The sequence below is a fragment of the Asparagus officinalis genome, chromosome 4, assembly GCF_001876935.1.
Source record: "Asparagus officinalis chromosome 4, Aspof.V1, whole genome shotgun sequence".
NCBI lineage: Eukaryota > Viridiplantae > Streptophyta > Magnoliopsida > Asparagales > Asparagaceae > Asparagus > Asparagus officinalis.
In genome coordinates, this window is record NC_033797.1 from 2,395,032 (window position 1) to 2,410,508 (window position 15,477).

The 15,477-nt window shown below is 43.5% G+C and overlaps 1 protein-coding gene across 1 annotated transcript in view; it reads right to left on the reverse strand.

Moving 5' to 3' along the window:
- LOC109836346 overlaps positions 1,413-15,477 on the reverse strand; it is a 47,014-nt gene continuing 32,949 nt past the window's right edge. The window contains exons 3-6 of the mRNA XM_020404210.1: positions 3,835-3,920; positions 2,424-2,846; positions 2,179-2,306; positions 1,413-2,083 (exon numbers count right to left, since the gene is read on the reverse strand). Coding sequence (XP_020259799.1) covers positions 2,491-2,846; positions 3,835-3,920 — 442 coding nt within the window. The 3' untranslated portion in view covers positions 1,413-2,083; positions 2,179-2,306; positions 2,424-2,490. The remainder of the gene's footprint in view (positions 2,084-2,178; positions 2,307-2,423; positions 2,847-3,834; positions 3,921-15,477) is intronic.

Consider the following 15,477-nt stretch of genomic DNA (forward strand, 5'->3'; position numbering starts at 1 on the left):
CTCGTTCCTATAACAATGAGTGCAACGAGCTACGGAACAAATCTGAGATCGCCTATAATGAATTGTTGCGGATGAGTCCAGAAAATTAGGCTAATAGCTATTTTCCTGGGAAGAGGTTAATATGAAAGTTTACTTACAATTTTAAAGCAAATCATTTAGTTATATGTACATCTCTACTTACCATTTATTGACATGCATGTAGATATGAATGATTGACATCAAACCTAGCGGAGTCATTCAATGCTTGGATCAAAGAAGCTCGTTATTTTCCAATTACCCAAACACTTGATAATATTCGTAAGAAAATGATGAGGATGAGTTTTGAAAGGCGGGAGGCATCCCACAAGTGGACCACAACATTTGTTCCTACTGTGGAAGAGCACCTCATTCAAATCAATGAGCAATCACGTTGTCTTTCTGCTATTCCTTCTACTATGGGAAGGTATGAGGTCTATGATTTCCCCACCGTTGAAGTAGATTTGAATGAGCGTACATGCACTTGTCGTGAATGGCAAGTTGTCGGGCTACCTTGCAAACATACAGCTACGTCGACAAAATAACAACATACTTTACTCATATATTTCTCACTACTTTAGTGTGAAACATACCGCAAATGCTACTCTTCATATATACCCAATTCCTGACGATGACAAGCCACATGTAGATGATGAAAATATGGTGATTCGGCCACCGACAACATCAATTCTTCGTGGAAGACCAAGAACAAAGCGCATTCCTTCAGGATTGAATCCCCATAAAGAGTTAAAATGTAGTAGATGTCAACAATATGATCACAACCGTAGAACATGTAGACAACCTATTGCAGACTAGATATATTGTAAATATGCATGACTTTTGTGTTATAGTTTTGTGAAAGTGGCATACTTTTGAATCAATCAATGTAAGACATGTTTTTAGCATAATTTGTTGTGTTTGTTATGTGTTTGTATGATCGAGAGTTATGTGATACTTTTGGATCAATAGAAGGCGTGTTTTTCTCTTAATTTTGGATGCAAGATACATGTTTGTGGCTTGGTTTGTCATAAGACTATCCCGCTACGCTTTCATTCTATCACTATACACTTTTAACATAACACGCTACACTTACATGATAACCCGCTACACTTGCAGTGTAACACGCTGCACTTGCAGGCAAACACGCTACACTTACAGTGTAACACGCTACACTTACAGGATAACCCGCTACACTTTCAATCACAAACATAGATATGTTACAAAACATCCTCTACACTTAACACACTTTATTTTCAATCACAAACACAATCATAAGCTGAAATATGCTACAAACTCACCACTACATTCACAGTCACAATTTAAGATATGTAACAAATTTTAACAATGACCAATTTGAGATACATTCACAGTCATAACTAATTGCACAAATTGAGATATGTTACAAAACATCATCACATATATGTTACAAAACATCCTTACATGTATTTCAGATACATCACAGTCACAAACTTAGTCAAAAGCTGAGAAATGTTACAAAACATACTCACACATATTTCAGATACACATATTACAGAACAATTTTAACTTAAATCCAATTTTCTCTCTTCTTTCTTCTTTCTTGTTTTTCCTTTTCTAGCTGGCTCATTACTCGTCTCGGAGGCTCAACGGCTTAAACAAGCATCATTAGGAACAATTTTAAGTATATAAACAACTCTCAACATGCAAAGAATAATAAAGAATGTAACAGATAGTTGCAAACTTGGGTTAAAGGCTTTGTTTTTGTTTGCTATAATGGCTAATTCCTACAAAGCTTCCTGCTCTCTGATTCTCCAAAGCAAAAACCGCCAAAGATTCACCATCAAGACTGCCAAAAGAGGTTATTCATCCTCATAGTTTCCAACTCGTTCAACAACCCACCAATCTTCGAAGGATCAGTAAGCTTCGAAGGGCCACATTCAACATTGAAATTGCCCAAGGGCCTTAAAAGAATAGTAGACGAAATATAAAAGTATAAATGGCATCTAATGATTTACAACAATCAACAGGGAAAAAAGGATAGACGGCATCTAGCATCCAGGGAAGTGAGCTTGCAGTGATTGTTTATATCCTGAAATCAACCAATACACAGATTAAAAGAATAGTAGACGAAATGTAAAAGTATAACCGCATATATTAAACATATTATAATTATAGAAAATATACCTTCAGATAGAAATAGAGCTACGATACGAGCTCTATATCTTGCACAATCCTTTTGATCTATTGAAATTGCTTGGCCGGATACGAGCCTAAACATATATGACATCAAGAACACCCCGCAATCTAGGCTACTGCAAGTACAAAAATAGGAAGTACAACTATAAAAAATTTCATGGAACCGCACTATATAAATTCTATGTATCGGCAAATACAGCAAAACAACATAGGAATAGGTTTAATACACTCACCCGCGTTCACGTTCCTCCGTCAGATCCCACGACATCTCTCGTTTAACAGCCTGTTGTCGTAATTCGATCAATGAGCGATGACGAGGAATATGAGGGATATATAGAAAACCCCATTCATCCTTGTGCAGCCATTATTCGGCTTTGAGGGGCACGATAATCGGGTCCTCAACAGAGTCACCGAATAAATAACTGGTTTCTTCAAAGGATGGGTGGAGTTGATGTCTTCAACCAGAGGTGTGTCGGTAATCAATTGTCGTAAGGTACGACGATCTCCTTCACGTATTAGTTGGGGAAGTTCTTCAGGTGCACCCGGAGCAAATTGGGGGATAGCCGGGATGAGCATAGGATCTTTAGTGGAAGCATAAGCCTCGCCAGAGCGGCCTTCTACTGCATTGGCGTTGATCGCCTTTGAAAGGAATTCAACTGAAACAAATAATACACATTCGCAAAATGCAGCTATCAGATTTTCTTTTTATCTATGTAGGCGTTGAACTCATCTCATAGATCAGTGAGATAGAGTCACGGCCCTGTAATTGGTGAGACGATTTCAACGGTATCATGCGCGCGCAAGACGGGGCACGCTGTCGCACAACAACGCGACAATATACCTCGTCCTGCGTAACGCAATGCAATATGAAATCGCCCCTAATTAATTAAGACGCATATTGACCAAACAAAACGCGGTTATGAAGCAGCCACACCCACGAAGGAGAGTGACGGCTCTTCTCGATTGCCTCACCAAGGAGGACAAAGCGGGGGTATAATATACAACACGTCCATATGGGTTTTTAAGCAGAAAAAAAAGGAGAAAATGCTCATTAATTAGGTGAGACGATTTAGACTGCATTAATACACACGAAGCACGACGTACGTAGTCATATAAGTAACATGACAACATACCCGTCCTCCGGAGTATAACGCGGTTATAAATCGCCCCAAATTAATTTAGGCGTGCTTCGACCAAGCAAAACACGGCTATGAAGCGGTCACACTCACGAAGGAGAGTGACGGCTCTTCCTGATTGCCTCACTAAGGAGAACAAAATGGGGATATCATACATAATATATCCATATGGGTTTCCAAGCAAAAAAAGGAAAAAAAAAGGACAAAATGCTCATTAATTAGGCGAGACGATTTGGACCGCATTATACATACGAAGCACGATGTATGTTATCATGTGAGTAACATGAGAGCATACCCATCCTCCGAAGTATATGCAGTTGAAGATCGCCCCAAATTGATTAAGGCGCGTTTTGACCAAGCAAAACACGGCTATGAAGCGACCACACCCACAAAGGAGAATGGCGGCTCTTCCTAATTGCCTCACTAAGGAGAACAAAGCGGGGGTGCAATATGCAGTATGATATATTAATAATTGAATTCGTCAATAAAAGAAGTAATGACGTTATACCTGTACAACTAAAAGCCTCCGACTCAGGTGACTGAGTAGCAGAGCGACCCCTCGTGGCGCGTGATCCCCTCATCGACATAGCTAATCTGCAATGGGAACCAACAATTCAATCATTCAGAAAAATTGGGAAGTATATGTAGGCGTCTAAAAATACCTATAAGTTCCTATATACGGCTCGAGATGAAGAGGAGGCGATAAACATCGTCATTCAAATTGAGAAGATTCAACCAAGTGGCCCGTACGCTCAACGGTCACCGGAATGATGAACCAGGTGTCTCGTGCGCTCACAGGCAATTTCTAATTGGCCCGCACACTCATTAGCCAGTTCAAAGTAACCCACGCATTCGCTGACCATCGGAACAACAAGCCAACTAACCTAAAAATTAGCCCATCCATCGTCAAAACGATCCGCGCGATCACAAAACGCGCAAAGCGAATCGAGGAAGCGTACCGATCGGCGAAGCAATGAGATACATACAAACGACGGAACAAGCCGAACTCTAGAAAATCACGAAAGCCTCTGACGATCGGGACGCGTCGAAACAATCCGGTCAAACCAGTGGCTCGGCCACGGGCCAAACCACCATTTGGTGGCTCGGCCAAGGCCGAGACACTTCGGTGAATCGGCCAAAATCAGTTTTTTCGGTTCTTTTATGGATTCTTTCGGGATTTGAGAGTTCCAACTGCTCTGATACAGTGGTTATGCAGTTGCTAACTGAAGATAGAGGGGATCCCTCGTTTTGATCTGAAGAAACCGTCAACCAAGCCTATAAATAAGAGCTCTAGTGTTCATTTTTTGAGATCTGGAAATCAAGAGGACGAAGTGCTGTCAAATTGGAGATTGGAGCACGAATTTCAGAGAGTTAGCAGATATTGGCAGAGTTCTTCAACAAAGTAAGAGTTCGAGAGATCTGAGACTCATCTCATCCTCCTCCGGATTTAAGCTTAGAGTTCTTCAACAAAGTAAGAGTTCGAGAGATCTGAGACTCATCTCATCCTCCTCCGGATTTAAGCTTAGTCTTAAATCCCGAGAAGAGCCGTGATTTTGCTTAGTCAAAATCGTCGCTGTTGCAATCACTTCCTTTGTGAAGCGAAAGCAATGATTATCCAAACTTCTGCTCACCGGATCTGATCCGTAGACGGTCCACGGATAAACCCCGGCACCGGCAAGGATCCTACACAAGTAATAGGCGATAAACTTCTATTGCGTGTAGTTTGAGAGAAAATTGTAACTTTTGATTTTAAAGTCTTATAAAAAGGCTATTTTTTGAGTTTATTGTAAGTGTTTGAAGAAGTTACAATTTTCCACCCAAACACGTTGGCGACCCAGTGGGAGCCGACAGCCTTTCTGCAAAGGCTGATGTGTCGCAACCTCGGATTCTTATCCCGGTTGAAGAAGAGGTCGAATACGAGTTCGACCAGCAGAAGTATGAGGAGTACTTATCCTCCCCATTCAGATCCACCTCTCCTCGTAAGTCCAGGAAGGTTCGCTGGTCTTCGGATTTAAAGACCCAAGAAGATCTCCCCGCCACTACTGCAATCATGGCTCGTGGCTTGCAACGCCTCGCCGACATCCGACGAGGCCGACGCTGCAGATCTAAACTCCTTGGGCGAGGAGTTGACTACTGATAATGTGCCCGTTCTATCAAAGAGGGCACGACAGAGATGGCGACAACGCCTTGCGCGCCAGATGGCCAAGCCCTTAGAACCGGTTGATGGAATCCGCTATGAAGCGGATCTGAAGTTCAGGAGGCGCCAAACGCCACAACAGCGGGTAGCCAACTCTTCCAACTCAACCACGAACGAATGGATCCTCGTCAAAAGGACGTGTTGAACTCTTGAAGAAAGGATCCAGAAACGCCGCGCGTTACTCGCGCATGCGTAAGCTCTAATGCAAGAAGCGCAAAAATTGACACAAGAAGAAGTGGTCAAGAAGCCACCAAGATCACGCCGAGTCTGGAGGCCAAAGTCCAAACCAGTATCAAAAATAACCCAAACGGTGCCCGAAGGCATCGAAAAAACCAGAAAACCAATTGCTGGCTCGGTCAGAACCGAGCCACCAAAACCGGAGCCACCAAATGGTGGCTCGGCCAAAGTCAAACCACCAAATGGTGGTTTGAACAAAACCGAGCCACCAAATAGTGGCTCGGCCAAAGTCAAACCACCAAACGGTGGTTTGAGCAAAACTCGGACTGGTTCGGTTCGTTTCATTACTGATTCACTTCCTACAGTCCCCTCTGGGTTTCCGATTGCCTCTATTACTGTCCCGACAAGTTCCGCACCTCCAGTGGAGATCCGCGACAGTGTGGATTTGTCCCATTTTAAGATGATAGTCAAAGATCGTCTTGGCCCGTCACACGGTGATCGAGGCAAAGCTCCAGTAAGAGAGCGCTCAAGTCCGTTGAACGGATCTCGAGCAGTTTTTCAGACTAGAGGTCGTGGTCGTCCTCCTCAGCAGTGGAGGAGAACGTATGACGGGAAAAGTCACGCAAATGACCGCATTGGATTGCGTGTTGATATCTAGGAGCCTGTTGAGGGCCAACGTTCACAAAAACGTAGCCTCAGACATGCGACTCCTGAAGACGTTAACAAAGCGTTGTATTCCCAGAAGAAAACGCACTCGTCGGATGAAGACGTTATACTTGGGAAACCGTGCCAACACACGATAGGTTGCTCCAGTCAACAGACTGACGAGTTGTACTATCAAGCTGGGGGTGCGAACAAATCCAGGAAAAGAAGTGCCCAAGACGGATTCTCACTGTCCGTGTGCTAAAATTATTAAGGTGATATTATCAGAGTGTTGCTGTTCCAAGACCGTCCCGGAGAGAGTTTCGGTGTTTGAAAGAATCTCCACAAGAACATCTGAATCCAGACCAAAGCATTTCCGCAAGAAGAGAGCTGCTTTTCAGGATGATGAATTTCCAAAAGTGTCCGTTAACATGACCGGGAGAGGAAAGTCGACACGACACTTTAGTCCGGATCAGTTTGCCGCAGTATCCCGACGTATGACCTGATTGCGATCGGGAACCATCAGACAAAGGGATTACCAAAAAATGCAGAAAGGAATTCCTTCGGAAGACGAGACGTCGGATGCTTGCTCAGATGCTTGCTCAGCAGTGGCTTCCAATGATACAGCATCCAGTGCAGGGCAATCTTACGAATCATTTATGATCAGTGCTGAGCAAATGGCTAAGATTCTCGATAATGCTCTAACTAAGCAGAAAGAGAATTTCAAATTTGAAATGGAAATGGCTATGCAGCAAATGAGGAAGATGCATGACCAGCAAATTACAGCACTGACAACTCATCAAGGAGAATCTAGCTGTCGCAATAATCCCAACCAAGATGATAACGAGCGGGAAGGGGATGAGAATGCCAATATGAACACTCCTCCCGTCGATAACAATACTGGGGGTGGTCCTTCGGATGACAACCATACAAAGGAAGACCATGTTACCTCTCCCCGAAATCACTTGAAGAAAGATGCGAGCGAGGATAAGAAGATGAGGGATTTGGAGAGCAAGATCAATGCGTTGATGAGTGCTCAGGAAGTAAAAAGGTCCGGAATATCATGCTCGTACCCAAGAGAATGGGAGTCAATCCCGTATCCGGCAAAGTTTAACTTAATCAACTTTACGCCGTTTGATGGAAAGGGCTCCCCCACTCAGCATTTAATATACTTCAAGTCTCACTTGGGGATAATCTCCAGGAATGAACCCCTGATGGTACGATCATTCGTCGGCACTCTTCGCGGAGCAGCCTTCAATTGGTATCGCCGCCTCAAGCCAGAGTATTAACAGTTGGGATGACATGGAGGATATGTTTCTCACAAATTTCTTTGACGACGACACCAAGGTCTCGATCGGAACATTATTTGACAAGAAGCAAAGGGACGGAGAGTTGGTGGAGAATTTCATCAAACGATTTCGGAACAAAGCTATGAATTGTAGGGATCCGATTAGCGAAGACTTCATCCTGGAGACTTGTCACAACAATCTTTCGTTGGATATCCTCGAAGCCATGGGAATGGCGCCGTCTAAGACCTGGAAAGACTTGAAAGTCCGAGGGGAAAGAGCCGAACGTTTCCTCAAGAGGAAAAAGGCCGAAAGAGGTCAAAAGGCAACACCAGCCCCACAACAGAATTTTGTTCCGAAGGGTAAAGAGAAAGCGCAAGTGAATGTAGTGGATGCGAACCAAACATTCGAAGTGCAATCGCAACCGCAACAGCAACAGCAGAAGGTGCCTCAGCAGTCACGGTGGCAACAACAGCCTCAGAAACAGAAGGCTTCGGAACCGAAATTCCCAAAGGTTTACTCGTTCAAAGAGGATGAAGTTCCCGGTATTTTCAAATACCTCATAGAGTAACAAGATTAAGTTGCCTCCGATCCAAGATCAGGAAGACGCTAAGAGGGTTAATGACCCAAAATATTGTGCATTTCACAGAGCGGTTCACCAAGGATAAGATCCAAGCCTTGATCGATGTAGGGGTTATTACCATGAAGCAGCCTAAAGAGAAGAAGGTGGGTGCGAATGCGGTGTCAATCAGCTTCGGTAGGGGTTATTACCATGAAGCAGCCTAAAGAGAAGAAGGTGGGTGCGAATGCGGTGTCAATCAGCTTCGGATCTGTCCCTTTGAATAGGTTTCAACCCGAGCCTGTGACGAAAGTTGCGATGAACACAGTGAACGATGATCCTCATAAACAACGTCAGAAAGGACTTGTGCCACACACAGCCCCGAATGGCGAGATTCTCTGGGTTCATCCTGATCTGGTCAAAGATGAGCAGTGGGTCAGATCGTCTTCCAAGAAAAAGTCAAAGGGAAAAGGAAAGTCCTGTTGCGAAGCCTTTGCTATTCCAGGAGAAGATGACGAAAGAATTCCTGCTTTCTCGCTTTTTGAAGATGAACAAGAAGCCTTTGTAACCCGGAGTGGAAACGAATATCACTTCAAGTATCCGAATGCTTCCGAGCAATTAGCTAAGCAGGGAGTAAACAAAACCGTTCCTTCCAAGACATTAGCGGAAATGGGAATTGTCACAACTCCCCCGGTACCCGTGATTACGGAGAAGATCCAACAAAAACAAAAAGGGAAAGAACATGTATGCCAAGAGGGTCAGAACCCGAAGCAGTCTCGATTCAATCATCCGATTGGGAGAGACAAACCGGGAAGTTCGAGCGCTCCACCCCATTTCGATATTATGACGCAGTTAACTAATATACCGGCTAGAATAACCCTATATAAGCTGCTGCGTCTTTCAAAGGACACAAGGGAAGCGTTACAAGAGGCCTTGGCCAATGCTGAAGTTTTCCTGACTCGGATCAAGCCGTCTCCCGAAGAACCAGAGCCGCTAGTCCAACATTGCAACCTCGCGACGCACCACTTTTCCTGTATTTCTTTCACCAAAGAAGACATGCAGACGAAGAATTCAAGGCATGACCGACCCTTGTATTTTACCGGGCACATTGGCTCCAGTGTTGTCAACCAGATCCAAGTCGATCCGGGTTTCGCTGTCAGCATCATGCCACTCTGCTTGATGTATAATCTCGGAATACCGGCTAGTAAGCTAGCCTCCACAGGCACTACGATCTACGGATTCAACACCAGTGGGTCCAGACCATTGGGAAAAATTCGAGTGAAGTGCCAGATCGGGGATTTGAAGTCAGAAGTCACATGCAACGTGATTGACGCAGAAACCTCCTATAACTTACTGTTGGGTTGACCATGGATTCAAGGTAATCTTATAGTCCCATCAACTCTTCATCATTGTCTCAAATATGTGGACACCAATAACGAAGTCAAGACGGTGGTCGCGGATAAACAACCGTTTAAGGGGTTGGAAAACTATTTTACCGACTCCCTTCTCTACGGTGCCGAATCCGATACTGAACCATCGGCCTAAGGAACGAATAGCGGAGACGAAGCTGATACCGAAGCTGGGTTTGATTATGATGGTGGTTTTGTACTTAATAACATTGTACCCATTGTACTGATACCGAAGCTGGGTTTGATTATGATGGTGGTTTTGTACTTAATAACATTGTACCCATTGTAATCATTCTTGACGATGAAGAATCATCGGAAAGTAGTTGTAACTGGCAACTTGCCGAAGAAATATCAATAAATGATGATTTAGAGTACTCGTTGTGTCCTGATAATATCATGAAGGGGCTGTATGATAATCCCGATTTGTATATGCCACTTCAATCGTTTTGCATGACCAAAAAACAGGTGCATGACTCGTTCGGAACGACACTTGTCATTCCTGTAAAGGCAGGAGGCGAAAGGGAAGTTATCTATGGTAAAGGAAGAGAATCTCCGATACCGGATCACTTTTTGGAAGAAGATAACGAGGATGACAAACCTGCCCCTCACCTATTCAGGTATGACACTAAAGCGCGTAATCTCATGGAGAGATACGGGTATGACTTCGCACTTGGGGAATGTCTTTGTTTTGGTCGAGGTCCACGAGTTCCACCTCATATGGCCTACGTACCAAAAGGAAAGCCCGATGATTATTATAGCCACCGAAGAGGTTTGTGCTATGTTTCCTCGTCCGACGACGAATGTTACTGGCAAGTTATTGATCAGATTGCTAATAAGGGCAAAGATGGATATTCTTCCGACTCTTCAGCCTGGAACTCCGACGCCAGTCTCGGAGAAATGTTCAAAAAGTTAATGTCAAACATGGTTACGGTTGATCCTGCTACAATAGAGGAAGACGATCAAATGCCAACTTGGGAGGACCCTTGGGTTCATCACTTGAATATGCAGTACGGTGATAGATTTGAACAACGAGAACCTCCTACCGAAGATCAAGTAGTCCAGGCGAATATGGGTAATGAGGATAATCCGAAGCCAATATTCATTAGCGACAGCCTCCCACCGGATGAGAAAGAAGAGTTGATCTCTCTCATTAAGGAGTACATCGATGTTTTTGCCTGAAATTATGAAGATATGCCAGGGCTCGATCCAAATGTAGCAATGCACCGTCTCAATATTACACCGGATATCAAACCCGTCAAATAACAACATAGACGGTTTCGTCCGCAAATTATGGAGGCAATCGAGTCCGAAGTCAAAAAGCTTATCGAGTCGGGTTTCGTCAGGGAGGAGCAACATCCCGAATGGCTCACCAATATCGTCCCAGTCCTTAAGAAGAACGGGAAAATTAGGATTTGCATCGACTTCAGAGATCTTAACACTACCTACCCAAAAGATGATTTTCCTCTTCCCATCACAGATGTTATCATCGACAATACGTGTGGATTCGAGAGAATGTCTTTTATGGATGGATTCTCTGGTTATAATCAAATAAAGATGCATCCAGATGACGAAAAGCACACTGCGTTTAGAACACCTCTCGGTGTTTTCTGCTACACGGTTATGCCCTTTGGTTTAAAGAACGCAGGTGCTACGTATCAGAGAGCCATGTCAAAGATTTTTCAAGAGCATCTCCAAAAGACTGTCGAATGCTACGTGGACGATTTAGTCGTGCAAAGTCATGACAAAAAGGATCACATCAAGGATTTGAGGACAATGTTCGATCTGATGCGTACTCATCAATTGAAGATGAATCCTACCAAATCATTTCTCGGAATGTCCAGCGGTAAATTCCTTGGATTCGTCGTCACTACTAAGGGTATTCACATTGACCCTGACAAAGTGAAGGCGATTAACGAATTGCAACCTCCGAGAAATCTTAAGGAGCTCAAGGGACTGCAAGGACGGTTGGCTTATATCCGTCGTTTCATTTCAAACCTTTCGGAAAAATGTCAACCATTCTCCAGACTTACAAAGAAAGGCGTATCATTTATATGGGATGACAGATGTCAAAAGGCGTTTGAGAATATTAAGGAATATCTCTCAAAACCCTCTGTACTCGTTGCACCGAAATCGGGCAAACCGTTCTTGATTTATGTCAAGGCGACGAGTCATTCGTTAAGTGCATTACTTGCACAAGACGACGATAACGGTCACGAACAAGCAGTGTATTATTTAAGTCGGACCCTCGTAGGCGCCGAATCTCGATATCCAATGATTGAGAGAGAGTGTCTCCCCTTGGTATTCGCAATTCAAAAAATGTGACATTACTTAGTCGGACAGACTATATACGTCATTTCCAATGTTAACCCAATCCGAGTGTTCATGACGCAGCCGGCTTTCATGAATTGGCGATTGGCAAAATAGGCATTGCTTCTGTCCCAATACGATTTGCATTTTAAACATCAAAAGTCAGTCAAGGAACAAGCTATTTGTGATCTCCTGGCAGCTAACCCAACTACGGATGCCGCTGAGGTATATGATGATTTGCTAGATGAAACCCACAAAGTCAACGTAACTTCCCATCAACAGGTGTGGCGTTTGTATTTCGATGGTGCTTCTCAGGCAACTAATGTAGCAAGTACTCCTGGATGTTCTGAAATTTCCTCCGGAGTTGGTGTTGTCTTAGTTTCCCCGGGAAAACATGTGATGCCTAGAGCCTACTCGCTGACCGAACCGTGCTCGAACAACGTAGACGAATATAATGCGCTGCTTATTGGACTCAGTTTTGCTAAAGAGCTGGGGGTCGAATATCTCAAAGCTTTCGGTGATTCTCAACTAGTAGTTAAACAAATTCAGGGAGAGTATGAGGTTAGAAATCAGGATTCTCAACTAGTAGTTAAACAAATTCAGGGAGAGTATGAGGTTAGAAATCAGGATTTGATACCGTACCATAAGGTGGCCGTTGAGATGGCAAGAGTATGAGGTTAGAAATCAGGATTTGATACCGTACCATAAGGTGGCCGTTGAGATGGCAGAATCGTTCGAAGGATTCTTCATCGAATACATTCCACGCTTACAAAACACGTACGCAGATGCACTGGCAGCATTAGTCGTGTCCCTGGCGCAGCCTCCCGAAACGGAACAGTTAGTTACGGTTTGAACTCACCAACTCTTCGTGTCGATCTACGATGAAGATGACAAGGAAGAGGATATTAAAGAAGTACATTCAACTCAAGCTGAGTTCAAACCCCGAGATTGGCGTTTTCCTATCATAGATTACGTCATGCACGGAATCTTTCCAGAAGACGTGAAGGAAAGAGACTCAATCCGACGAAGAGCACCGAGATTCTACTACAACATGGAGAGTCGAACGTTATATCGCAGGGGGTATGATGACTTACTACTACGTTGCTTATCGATTAAAGAAGCAGAAGAAGTCCTGAAAGAGACGCATGAAGGGGTTTGTGGCGCACACCAACCTGGCCCCAAGCTTTATGACCGCATCAGGAGAATGGGATATTATTGGCCCACCATGATTAAAGATGCGGTCGCATATGCCCGAAAGTGTCACGCGTGTCAAGTACACGCGAATTATATGCACCAACCCCCGGAGCATTTGCACCCTTCGGCTACATCATGACCTTTTGAGACTTGGGGAATGGATATCGTTGGTCCTATAAATCCCCTGTCAGTCAAAGGTGATCGATTCATTCTCGCAATTACCGATTACTTCTCCAAATAGGCTGAAGCGATTCCACTCAGAGAAGTTAAGACAAGCAATGTTATCGCATTCATCAAGAACCATATTATCTACCGATATAGTGTCCCAAGACGGATCATACATGATAATGGTCCTCAGTTTGTCAGTAATGCATTCATCAGATTTTGCGAGAAGTTTAAAATTCAAGACGTCTCGTCAACAGCTTATAATCCCACGGCAAATGGATTAGCTGAAGCCTTTAACAAGACTATCATCAAGCTTTTATCAAAACTCGTGAAGACTAACAAACGAGATTGGGATGATAAACTCGGCAAAGCACTATGGGCTTATCGCACCACAGTTCGCACGCCTACTGGCGCAACCCCGTATTCTTTGGTGTACGGATGTGAAGCCGTCCTTCTATTAGAAATTCAAATTCCATCTCTTCGAATCGCTCTTGCAGCTTAGATGACGACCGAAGAAGAACATCAGAAACGTCTCGAAGAACTCGAGATGCTCGATGAAAAGCGCTTAGAAGCTCAACAGCACATTGAGTTCTACCAAGCCAGAATTTCCCGAGCTTTTGATAAAAAGGTTCGGCAACGGAGTTTTAAAGAAGGAGTTTGGTCTTAGCTGAACGACGGCCTATGATCCTTAATTCCAAGAAGAAAGGCAAATTCGAACCCAAATGGGAAGGGTCGTTCGTAGTCGAGACAGTTTACTCGAGTGGCGCATATCGCCTTATTACCAAGGAAGGCGACCGGCTTATGATGCCGATAAACGGCAAGTTCCTGAAAAAAATACTACCCTTAGTATATTCAGGATAACCAATGTATTGGGATGTTCCCAGAAGAATACTGCATGTGGTATTCTTAGGGATAACCCAGTCGCTATGAAAATAATGAATAAAAAAATCCACACCTAGACTCTAAATGTATTCAAAGTTAAAGCGTGTTTTATTATTGATGAATGAGATTCGATCATTTTGACAGATCAACCTTTCCTCACAAAATCCTCCAATGATCAAATCAATTGACAGTGGGTCCACTAAAATTTCTATCCGCCAAGTCATGGCAATTTTCAAAGCTTGACGTGTTCAGTCCTGATCACTTAACATCGAAATCCTCCATCGAGTGGCTAGTACAAACCGGTATTTCTACTGTTACATGTATTCCACTCTCTTTGCTTTCAGGTCAAACCTATAAAAGTTAGGGCCAAAGCCAGATTCCCCACTCGATTCCTTCCATGAACGATGTTCTCTTTCAATTTGAGCAATCAAACCTATAAAAGTTAGGATTGTCTCCAAACTCACTTAGTCAAACCTGCAGATAGTTAGGACTAAGATCGAGTCATCCCTTTCGATAAACGAAAGACTTCCATCTTTTCCTTTTCGGCCAAACCTATAAAAGTTAGGGTCGAAATCAGAATTTCTCATCAATAAATGAGGAACTCTTTTCTTGGATCAAGCAACCAATCCTATAAAAGTTAGGGTTATTTGAATCTTTCCGATTCTCGAGTGGAAATCTCACTCCTAGTTTCATCTTTGCCGGATTCTAGGGGTGAAGATCCCACCTCGAGTTTCCTTTCCAACTGGAGATAGAATATAAAATTCTTCCTCTTCAGTGTTGAAAGATAAAATATAAAATTCTTCCTCTTTCATTTTTTTTGGGTTCGTCTTTACCCTAAACAAGACCGGAGGCCAAGAATATAAAATTCTTCCGCTCCAACATCGGGTTTTTCTTTACCCTGAGAAAAGACACGATTCTCAATTTCAAATCTGCGTACTTCGTGCACAAGAAATTTTATCTCGACTCCTAAATAGAGATAAGCATACGCCTAACACGCGTTGTCGGTTTAGTCTTTCACCGAGTGAAAAAGACACAAGAATACGAGTCTGTGGACTTTTATCCCGAATCCTAAGTAGGGATAAGTCTGCGCCTAACAAGCGTTGCCGGGTGCCATATTCATGTAAGAAATGGTAAAGTCTATGTATAAAAAAAAACATAGCACCAAGTCTAGGAGAATTAACTCTCTTAGCACAACGTTACATGTGAAACGGGTTTTAATAATTCACATGCTAGCCTGATTCAAACGGTAGTCGGTAAAGGCACATCAAAACCGTTAAAGGCTGGGGGTTTGCCAAAAATCCTAAGTCTGCGCTTAACACGCGTTGCCGGATGT